Below are 11,487 nucleotides of genomic sequence, written 5' to 3' on the forward strand. Positions count from 1 at the left end.
TTGCACTACCTCCCCTTTGTCATTACAGTGACTCTGATTAATGTCATACATATAAATATGGAAAGAAAATTTGCACACACTCTTATTTGACACACAACTATGTGTTTCCTGGTTTTGTTTTCTGTGTTTATTTCTTAGGAGCCTGAGCCGCTGCCCAAGAAGAAGTGGCCAACTGTGGATGCCTCGTACTACGGAGGAAGAGGAGTCGGAGGGATCAGTCGGATGGAGGTCAGAAACTCAAAACTATTGGCCAACATGCTGCTTCCGTTCTTTCTTAGTGAAAAGCTGAACGAAACAAGCAAAAACAGCTGAAATATTCCAAAGGTCAAAATGCAGACAGCAGGAAATGACACATATGTGTGGTCCCGTAAACTTGCATCATCATGTTCAGTCTTTTCTGCGAGGCGGGAACTTTGTTGAGTTACGCAGGAATCAGGAGGAGAAACCCACCGACCGAGCGACTGACTGGCTGACTGACCGGCCGGGCCGCTGTCCTCGTCAGCCCACTGATGCCTCCGACATGACAGGCCCTGCCATCTCGTCCTTGGCCGTCGAGGGCTGATTGGATCAAGTCGCAGCCGGGATGAAAGATTGAGTGCTGCTGTCAACTTGACATACCCACCTCTCCTCTCTGCTTCCCCCGTCTCAACTTCCAGACCTTGGCAGCTCGCTTTGTTATCCGCCTCCTCCGAAGGGAATTCAGGTTTAAAAGCGAGCTGCCCCTCCCCCTCCTTCCTACTTAGCCCCGAGGAAGTTGGTGGCATGGCAGGGATTTCCCAGCATCCTCGGGGAGCTCCTACCTCTTGACTTTTCCCCCCCAGAGTGTTGCTGAGATCCAATCCTGGCTGTTACCTTTCTCTGTTCTTCCACTAGCGTGTTGATTCCCATCGACAGGCGCGTCTCCACATCTGAAGCCCCCACTCCCTCCCCGCCGTCACCCCACTGATAGATAACGAGTTGCTTGTAAAGACCAACCCGTCCGCTCCTCCGCATCCACATTTAAGACGTCATGCTGAGAAAACCACCTCCGCCGCTTTGCCGCTGCCAGCATTTCAAACGATTATTGAGGTGACAACGTATCTTTTATTCATGGCAGCCTTTCTCTTTTCCTGATGATGCGGCAGGCCGGCGATGTATCCCAGAGATGATTCTGAAAAGCTGTTCTATATTGTCACGGCTTAACCTACAGCTTGAAAACTGTGTTGCTAATTAATCACCTCACCCCATTCATGTGACGGTGGGTTTTTCCTTTTTTTATCTCCTCTTTGTAACAGATGTGATGAATTCAATTAAAAAGCAGGACAGCTTTACTTAACACACAGGCTTGCTTTCACACGCTGACACCCCCCCAACACGCACACACACACACACACACACACACACAATAACACATTATACCAAATGTAAACGTGCTTATTGATAAAAGAATCCGAGTGATTTTTCCAACACGTACAGATCTTTTACTGAAGCTGTGGTGCTGAAGCTAAAGTTGGTCACAGATAGAGGTGTTTGGCCAGGCTCATCACGCTGACACACTGCTGTAGTGATCACAGACAGTCCTCACAGCATCTCTAATCTTATTTCCTGTAGTTTTTCTCAGACTGATGGACCAATCAGGTGTTTAACTGCTTAATTGCCCTCATTTAACGTTTCTATTTTCTTGTTCAAGGTGCGCTGGGGGGAAAAAGGCTCTACTGAGGAGGGGGCCCGGCTGGAGAAAGCAAAGAATGCCAAAGTGTCCATACCACAGGATGTAGAGGAGCCAATGATCAAACGGCCCACTCCAAAGCCCGCTCCCAACCATCCACCCGAGAACAAATGGTACACTCCTATCAAGGTGAGAGTTACTGACTGACTTTAGGATTTTTCTTTTCCTACTTTGGGTACTTCTAAATGATACTGATAGGAAAAGTCTCAGCCTAAAGGCCCATTTACTAGTTCTCCAAGGTTCATCCAGCAAATTACACTCATGTGAAAATCTCTAAATTGTGGTTAAAAGTTAAAGCTGTCTTTGGGTAGTTGAAAAGAAACACTTCAAATTAGATTCCCTGTGAACTGTTAAGACTTTTTTTATTACCATGAAGTGAAACTCTTGAAATAGAGACTGGTCGAATATTCATTTAAGAGGCCACGACTGGCATCTACGGTGGAAAACGGCATCCATGGATGTCTAATGTTTACCTTAAAGATCAGTCTGGTTTTGAAAATCTACACAAGATTACGTAAATAAAGACAACCGACACAGTTCCGTTTCTGTGCTTCATCAGGGTCGTCTCGATGCTTTGTGGGCTTTGATGCGGCGGCAGTACGACCGAGTGTCCCTCATGCGACCCACATCAGAAGACCAGGTAAGTCAAAATTCATCCCTGATGTTCTTCTCAAACCTAAAACAAACTCGAAGCTTCTCAGCACCGGTAATTTGCTCTAATGGAAACAAAATATTTGCATATTAGCCAAAAATACAAACTCATTTGCGATTGGTGAATTATGCAGGAGGAAGTCATACCGAGAGTGAAGTGTACACGTGTGCAAAGATTGTGCAGTGCTGCTTTTTAGTTGCACAAACCAACAGCTTGAGGCAGTGAGTCAAAGTCTCATCAGTGGTCATCAGTGCAGTTTATAGTACACAGGAGCAAAAATAGAAAATATCCTGCAGTAGTCAGCAGCGTGGATGTTCTTCTTTTTCTTTTTTTAAGTGGTAAATGTTCCTGTAACCATTCCATGAAGTCCCTAATCCCCTCTATGCCTTAATAGGAATACTTTTATCCCTCCAAATCTTTAAAGTCACCGCAGTTACACTTAAGAGCTCATTGTTTTATTGTTGTATTGTATCGCAGCTCCTCTCGGCAGAGGAAGCTGCTGGCACAAGTTGCGCCTTGTGTTGTTGTTACCTAAGGGAGCCAATGTGAGCTGCAGCTGCAGATACTCACAGAAGGAAGCGTGACAGGGATGACCTAATATGGTTATGCTCTGGGTTTTTTGGTGTGTGTTTTTCAACCAGTGTAAAAGAAGAGGAAGCAAATCGACTCCACAAATCGGCACAGTGAAACCTGCTGCTAAGTCAGTTAACCAGATGTTTTTATATATTTTTATATATTTTAATTGCTGACTACAATCCAAACACAATACAATCTGCTGTGCTCGCTGTGCTGTATGCCAAATGTCAGAATTAATGGTGAGATTAGAATCAAGTTGCAGACAAGTGGAGCAGCTATATTACTGTGGCCCACAAACACGTCCCTGGCTTTTCCTGAAGTCTGTGAGGTAATTTTAGAAATTCTCCTTTTTAACATTACACAGCAGAAATGTATTAGTATTAAAACTGCCAGGGGAAAACCAAACGTGAATCTTGAAAGAGAAATGCACGGACTCTTCCAAACTCTCATCGCTTTCCAAAGGACGGTGCTTCACGGGCACAAGCTGTGCAGGCGAATGGGCCAAAAAATCTGCACCTGTATGGTGCACATACATTATTTCCCTGTTGTCTCCAACTTCTGTGCATCTTCCTCTTCACAGAGGTTAGAGAGCAGGAACCATCCAAGCTTTTAGTAGTTTAGAGAATGATGTCAGGCTGCAAATCTCTCAAGTGGAGTCGTGTTTTGCAACATGGAAAAAACCCGAGCCAGTGGGCCAGCTGTGAGCCTGCCAGTTGCTACTCGGGGTGTCACAGTGCTGTTTAGCAAATTTCAGAATGCCAGAAGATGCACTGGTAAAAATAGATAACAACTCTCATAGTTCCAGTGAGTAGTGATGTGACAGATCACATTTTAGAAGATGTTTAGATATAGTGGTTAAAACTCATCAGAATCTCACTGCGACGTGTGTTGCCAAAATTTGAATGAAAGTATTTTAAAGCCATGCAGACACTGATGTTTCTGAGCCAGTGCTGATTTTAATTGTTTTTTAATTCCAGCTTTTGTTTTTAAGAGATGTGAGATGTTTGTATTAATATAGAGTCTTACAGTCTTACTTTACATTAGCAGGTATTCTTATGATCCATCATTCTGATACAACTTTGGACGCTCATGTTAACTTGGTTAAAGTATGGACTAAAATCAGTTTATGTACTGCAGGATGACCCTAATATGGTCATCTCAGACATGCAGTTCTGATTGTGAGCGCAGAAGCTCCACCCACCTGCTGATCAAACTTTATTGTTGAGAGGGGCAGCCAATCAGAGAAAAGCACTGCTTGAAAAGAGGAGGAAGGGAGTTTAAACAGGTTGTTTGAAACTCTGATTTATGCAGATCTAATGTGGTATAGGCTGACTGTAGTAATGTGAACATTTGGACGCTCTTCTTCATAGATTTCGTTTCTCTTTCTATTTAAAAACAGAAGATTTTTTCCACATTTTTCACCTGTTTTATACATATTAGATTTTTTTGAGTTGTAGTTATATATGCAAGTCTCTCAACTCAGCAGTAACCACACACTCTCCTTTCATGTTTGTCATTGTCATGACGACCAGTAGCCAATTAAAATTTTTGCTCATTTGTACAGTGTGGTGTACCTCAGTGTCACAGTGAAGATACTGAGATACGATACAGAGTACTGAGTTCAACCATTGCTGTTGATACATCAGTGATGGATCAATATAGAACATTATAGAGCTCAGTTTTAGGATTTGCGACACCTTGAGGTGCTGGGAGCTGTAGTAACGTGTAATCTGGACTTTTTAAAGTGACAACCTTTTAACCAAGTTAGTCAAGACATAAAATGAACATCGGTGGAAGCCAATTAGAGGTCTCGTGATCTGTTTCAAACCTGTTTGCCTTCCTAAGCGACTGAGCATCAACCAGTTATTCTCTACAAGAGCGTAAACAACTCAAGTATGATGTGAAGTGACAAAATAAATTGTTAAAAGTTTGTTAAATAGGCTGATGCTCTTTGAGTTTGTTGAAAGGCTTCATGATGAGACTAAACGTGCATATTTACCTGCAGTACAGGGTTTTCGTGAAGTGACAGGAATTCCCCTGCCCGGTATTCATCCAACTGTCTGAATGTGGAAACATCACGGCTGCTCCAGCTGTGTAGAAGATGACTGATATCCCCACACAAGGGGTCACCTCTGTCGCTCTGAGCAAACTGTTTGGAAACAGAGTGAAGCCCACCAGTGAGTACACAAGTTATGTCAAAGCACGTCGGCCGGAGGAGGGAAGGCTGCTGCTGCTGAAGTCTCACTTCATTCTCATGCCGATCACTGCGTCCACATTAAGTCTGTGATCAACATCGTACACACAGGACGCGGGAGAGATATCAAACAGAGGGCCACGAAGTGCGTTTGAAGTGATGTCTCAACTGAGAAGCAGTGGAAGGTGTTTTGAAACCTAATCGCATTTTGGAGATGATTATTTTAAATCGCCTACTGGCTCACAGTTGAATTTCAGCTGTGTTGCTAACATGTAATTGATTTCATGTGAGTTTCGTAAGATTCAATCAATCTTTCATCCTTGATTCTATCCACAAATATGAAATCCAATGAACCGTTCAGCTGATTTGATTCACTTTCTAACTCTGAAACTAGACAGTCAACTGCTAAGTTGTAGCAATTTCCAGGCTAGTTTTTTGAGAATCTTTTGTTAACGACACAAATTCTCAAAGTTTTTGGGACTTGGGATCCTTACAGGTCAGACATCCTGAATGATTTAATGACTTAATGATACTCCTAAACCAGAGTATTTCCACTAGTGAGACTACATCATGTCTGGAACATGTGAGGAAAGAAATGGAGCCTAGACCTGATTGTTTATCTCGATTTGTGGTTTTACATTTCATTTTCCATTTTAGTATTTTTCCAATCTCTATGATAAAACTGGCACTGGTGTCACATGTTGCCTTTTGATTGGAGTGGAAATGCTTTGGGAGCTTCCATGCATCTATGTTATCATGGCAAATATCTCATATTTGACATTCATTAGTTGTTAGAGAGCTTATTTCGAATCCGTGCGCGCTGCTGTTGTTGTGCTTCTCCAGCCTGGCCCCGCTGAGACACGTGTGATATCATTCTGAACAGATTCATCAAAGTGTGAGGTGTCTGAACTGTCCAGTGACAGGTTAGGTGTAGATGGCAGAGCAGACAGTGACAGAGAGAGGAGAGCGGCGGCGGCAGAGGGAGGGGACGAGGGAAGGAGGGTAGCGGTCTTTGAAGGCGGACAGGAAACCTCCAGGGTCATGAATTTTTCAACGCGCTGCTTCCGCAGGGTTACAAGGACTCGTACAGGTGTAAGGAAGCAGGTTGTCGCAGACATCTGTTCTGCACGGGGACCCGGGTGTCCGTGCTACCCCCTCGCTCCTCTCCATGCTTCCATCCCTCCCCCTTCTCTTTCCCAGCAGTCTCCTTTTGTGTCTCCCCCTCCCTCCCTCAGTGCTGCCGCCCGGAGCCAGACCGCTGGATTGTCAGCAGATGCAGAAGAGAGACAGAAAATGAGAGTGAAACAATTTTTTTCCCCTTTTTTTTGTGGTCTCACATTTAGCGCCCGAGGGCCTTCAACACCAAAGGTAGAGTGGGGGTGGACACAGCTGCAGTGCCGAACTTGCCCCAGGCACAAATAAAGAGATCTAATGCGGTTTGACTGTGTTGTCGGTGAGACCAGGGAGCCGGGGAGGCACTTCAGAGCCAACTTAGCACAGCAACATCTGCCGCCAAGTTTTGCCGGGGATCGACTGGGGACAGCAGGTAGAGGAAGGTGGCAGAGAGAGAAGGGGAGGGCGGGAGAGAGGGAGGTTGGCCTTATTCTGATGCTCTCTCAGGCTCTTTTTGAAGAGGCGGCGGTGTGCGTGCACGCATTTCTTTCTGCATTTTCCACCGCCTACCTCTGAATTCTAGGTATTGTTTTCTAAAAACAGCTGTTTACAAAATGTCCAAACAGGGTGCATCACCATACATTAAACCCTCCTCATCCTCCTGCAGATCAAAACGCAGGAGAAAAAAACGGAGAAAGAAGGCGTTTTGAGTTCTTGTGAGTCCGTGAGGATTTACAGTTGAATTTCCATTTGTTCCTCTCAGGCTCATCTGTTCCTCACCAGGGGGATGTGTGGGCTGAGTGTGCTGGTGTATGCGGAGGTTAATAGTATTAGCTGACGCTATTGCTATTGGAAAAAACTTACTTCTTTGTGGGGAGGTGGGGAATCTCCCTTCTTGAACGTTGAAATGGTAGTTTAACGAGGTGATGGGTTCTGCTCCCAGGGGTAGAGAGAGGACACAGAAGAGAAACAGAAGCCTTGTGTTTCCTCCCACATCCATCTCCTGATGTCATTTTATCCCAACCTCTGCAAAGGTTCTGCGTTTTTATCGAGTTTTATACCTTTAAACTAAATAGTTAGAGATGCTAAATCCAATCAGGGGATTATTCTCCCTCAGCTAAAGAAAAGGAGAATAGATCAAAGTCAAAACATAACAACAAACTACCGGGATGGTACAAAAGGAGCCCACGAATCCTCCTTCCTCAGCTGGATTGTGGGTCCCTCTCCCTGCCTGTGCTTGTTTCTCTGACAGCATCAGTGTCTTTATTTAACAACCATTGATCGAGTTGTGGACGGCATTTAATTAAGTGACTGTGAGCAGAGCGACCTGCTTGGGAAGGAGGGGGAGGAAGCGATGGACGTTAAAGGGAGGTGTAAAAACAATTAAAAAGGACCATCTCGAGCCGAGGGCCACTCGGGGCAGGGGTGACAGTCTGCTTGCCAGGCATGCGAGAGAGCGCGGTGCACGGAGGTCACAGCAATACACGCTTCATTTTATGTTCTCCATTCTCAGCAGCTCAGTGTTGTGCCCTCGTGTTTTTCTGTTTGTGTTTATCTTCTTTCATCAGTTAAGATGCGACGCTATTGTTTCCTGAAATAGAGCCGAGGCAAACAGTGGAGTACGACTTTTGCTTTTCATTTTCAGTATTTAAGCCTTTAACATCAGTAAGTCATCAGTAATTACAGAGACATGATCATAATTACTGCAAACAAACACGGCCGTGGCTGAGAGGATTGGCAGCCTGTTTCTGGCCTCTGCACTGCATTTTTACATCGCGAGCCACGAGGTCACATTTTGCGGGAAATGCTCTTCCAGTGCAAATGGAGCTCAAGTTTCTCTCAGAGTTTTTCTCAATGGCAGATGGTGGAAGGAGTGAACGACTGATGGCGGAAAAAAGTCCAATATGTTTACAATCTTCAGAAACGCTTTCATCATATCATCATCTGTCTGACGAGCACTGGGAGGTTTATGGAGGCATTTTCTTAAATAAGTTGTACCATTACTTTGTTTCTGGCAATATGTTCGCCAAAGCAGGGACTCCATTAAGTTTCTTCCTTAGTAGTAGTAGTGATCGTTTACAACACATTTTTGGTTGTTTTGAAAGAAAATTGCTAATGTCCTTGGAAGAGTTGCTCAGTGCATCAGCAAAACTGAGGTGAAAACTCAGAATATTAACTAACCTAATATTGTGGCAGAGCCTCAGTGCCAAGGTAAACCATGAATGGAGAAATGGTTCAGTGTCAACCCTTTTCCAGTGATGCAAAACAAAAACTAGCAGATTACAGACAGGAAGTGAGTCTTAACATGTAAGAAATGCTTTGTAAGGTTATTTAAAATCCATAAATATAAAGTGGACTGAACTATTCTGATACACCAGGCTCTCCTGTCACCTCTGCATGGCTGCAAGTCATCCAGACAAAAAAAGCACAAAACATAAGAAAATGTTGAGTTGAGTTTTATTGTGATGCTCTGTTCATCTGTAATCCGTCAAATTCGATGTCCTAATGTAGTTCTCGACCAGTGTCGTACACTTGCAGCTTTCACTGAGTCTGCAGATCTAAAGAAAATGAAACCGTTTCATCCTTTTAACCAGAGTTCATGATCACAGCTAAGATTAAGACAAACGATTAGGATCTTTAATTCACAAAGATATGCCAGTTCGTTTACAACAGCGGACCCCAACCCCTGGGCCAGTCCGGGAGTCGTTTGGTACCGGGCCACGAGAGTCGAGGCTCGGGTGTGAAATTCATGGTTTTTATTGTTAACTCTGTTTTCCTGGGTCTTTTCACGTGTGTTATGAATAAATCTTCTTTTTTTTCGGTACCGGTACTAGTTTTATTTTGTTGCATTTATCCGCGACACCTTAAAGGCCGGTCCGTGAAAATATTGTCGGACATGAACCGGTCCGTGGCGCAAAAAAGGGTGGGCACCGCTGATTTACAATACAGTATGTGTTGGTGTCTAACATGTTACATTCGACTGAACATGTATGATTTAAAACAATGAACAGCTACATGTGGTGGGCTTGGTGAGCCTATAGAGAAATATTATTAATGTACTAATGTGAAAATGACTTGTAGTAATACCTCCAGTTGTAGACTACGACTGAATACCACTGAGATTTAATTGTCCAATCAAATTTAAACCTGTGAAAAAACAAGTCAAACCTGTAAGTTGCACTGGAAACTAGGAGGCTGGTTAGGGCTTGAGAGATGCACAGTGATCCATTTATACAATACAGGGAATAAAAACAATACTGTGAAAGAGGATAAACTTTAAAACTCCACCGAGCATGTCTGAAAACTCTCTCAACAAACCGTTTATTCTTCCGTCAGCAGCTTCTTTCTTTGCATCTTTTGTCGCTTCGTCTCAGTATGTAAAGCAGAGCAAACATTTGTTGAATATAAAAAAAAGAAACCCACACAAACAGATGCACACATACTCATCCTTTCACGCTTTCCTTGCTTTTGTCTCGTTGCATTACAATGCCACATTGAATATGGTGAGAACATCTTTCTTGAAACTAATAAAGCCGTCAAACTGTATCGTTCGGTGTAAAAATAAATGCCTGATAGAAGCCAAAACATGACACATCCTTGTAGGGTTTCGGCGCTGGAGAAGGCCGTTTTGCTCTCTCCACAGCCGGTGAAAGGAATAATTTGGTACCTAAATGCTAATGCGGCGCTAACAAATGCCTAAAGAAAGAGTCAATAGCAGCGCTAACACGGCACAAACGCGAGGTGATGCACGTGGGAGGACTCCTGCATGTTGACATCAGTCAGGATGTTTACCGTCACACGGACAAATGCCTCGCTGAAGCAAATGTAACACTTAATTTCACAATAAAAGGCTTTAATCGAAAGTAAACAACCTGGCAAATGACATTAAGTTGAAACAAACCTCGAGATCAGAGAGCATGAGATTTCCTAATTAACAGGGGTAATTGGAATTAAACCAAGGCGTCACGAATAATGAAGCGTTGGGAGAAGAGACTATGCTTTATCGAACAGGGCTGGAGTTGACTCTGAAAAACAAAGCTGCAAATGTTGCTCATGCTTGAAGTTTAACCCCCAGCTACTGTTAAAATGATCCCTTCAGTTTGAGGATGAAGGCATTCATTCAGGGGCTTTTTGCTCTGCTAAGAGAGAAGCGCGGGTTGTTCTTCATCACACTGCGTATGTGCTGTGTGGGCTTCGCTCAAGAAGGAGACGGACAACAGGCGACATGTTGTAACTGGCCAACACGGTGAAATGTAACATTTCAGGGAAATCTGCAAGTCCTTTAGTTTTTTTGTTGAGTTTGTAAACTCTGTCAGGTTTTCTCAGTTTCTCATCACGGCTGCTTTGTCGTCAGTCCTCCTACACATACTTTCAAAGGGGGTTTAAAGCCGTTAATACAAAACCTAATGGGCATTTTGCAGATCGGCTTGGGCGCTTACCTGTGACCGATAATTTCTTTTTAATCAGAAGGAATTACAGGAATTAGTAACAGTGGATTACAGAAAATCTACCGCTCAAGAGAGCAACCACAAGAGCGCAAGAGAAGAAAAAGCTTCAGTTTTTGCTGTTTTCCAGCATTTAGATGTTGTTTAAAGTCACAGTGTTGCAGACGTGTCAACAGTCTGCAGAGCTTGCACGTGTTTCTTGTGTACAAATCATATTTTTCTCAAATCCAAACCCTGCCTTTTTAAAAAAGTGATATGTAAGAAAAATCAAATAAAAATAATCAGATGTTTTTAAAAAAATCTGCTGATGAAAAGTGGAAAGAATCTATCCACTTTCTGAATTTTACATTCATTTGTAACTGAAATTTAAGCTCGCCCTCTGTCCTTTCTCCTTGTGTGCATTATATAGCAGAGAATGCAGCTGAAGTAGTGGCGGTGTGGGCTGCGTGGGGTAGCGCCGGGCCCTGGGCCTCATTAGTCCTATCAGTGGACGGCCTTGTTAGCCCTAACAAGTAGCCAGCTGACAGCTCCATTCAGCCGCCGCTCCCCCACAAGAGAAGTGACAGCTTTAACTACGGCGGAGTGCCGCCGATTTACGAGCCGCGCCCGCGCTCTCTTAACCAGATTAGTTCTTTTTACATTAACCGAGGAAAAGTAGGGCAGATGTCCGTGTGACTGGCTGTAAATTTGATAATGACCGCCATGTTAATCCCCCCCCTCCCCACCATCCCAGCACATCCTCGTTCACGACCTGGCTGGTAACAGGATTACCGAAGAGGGGGCCCTCGTGTGTGTGTGT

The 11,487-nt window shown here is 43.9% G+C and overlaps 1 protein-coding gene across 1 annotated transcript in view; it reads left to right on the plus strand.

Annotated features, from left to right (window-relative positions):
• Positions 1–11,487, plus strand: part of antxr2a (ANTXR cell adhesion molecule 2a) — an 80,081-nt gene that overhangs the window by 40,256 nt on the left and 28,338 nt on the right. Inside the window, exons 14-16 of the mRNA XM_005730558.2 lie at positions 139–228; positions 1,670–1,837; positions 2,268–2,348. Coding sequence (XP_005730615.1) covers positions 139–228; positions 1,670–1,837; positions 2,268–2,348 — 339 coding nt within the window. The remainder of the gene's footprint in view (positions 1–138; positions 229–1,669; positions 1,838–2,267; positions 2,349–11,487) is intronic.

This window comes from Pundamilia nyererei, unplaced genomic scaffold (genome assembly GCF_000239375.1).
Source record: "Pundamilia nyererei isolate P.nyererei 1_Seehausen unplaced genomic scaffold, PunNye1.0 scaffold00038, whole genome shotgun sequence".
NCBI classification, from domain to species: domain Eukaryota; kingdom Metazoa; phylum Chordata; class Actinopteri; order Cichliformes; family Cichlidae; genus Pundamilia; species Pundamilia nyererei.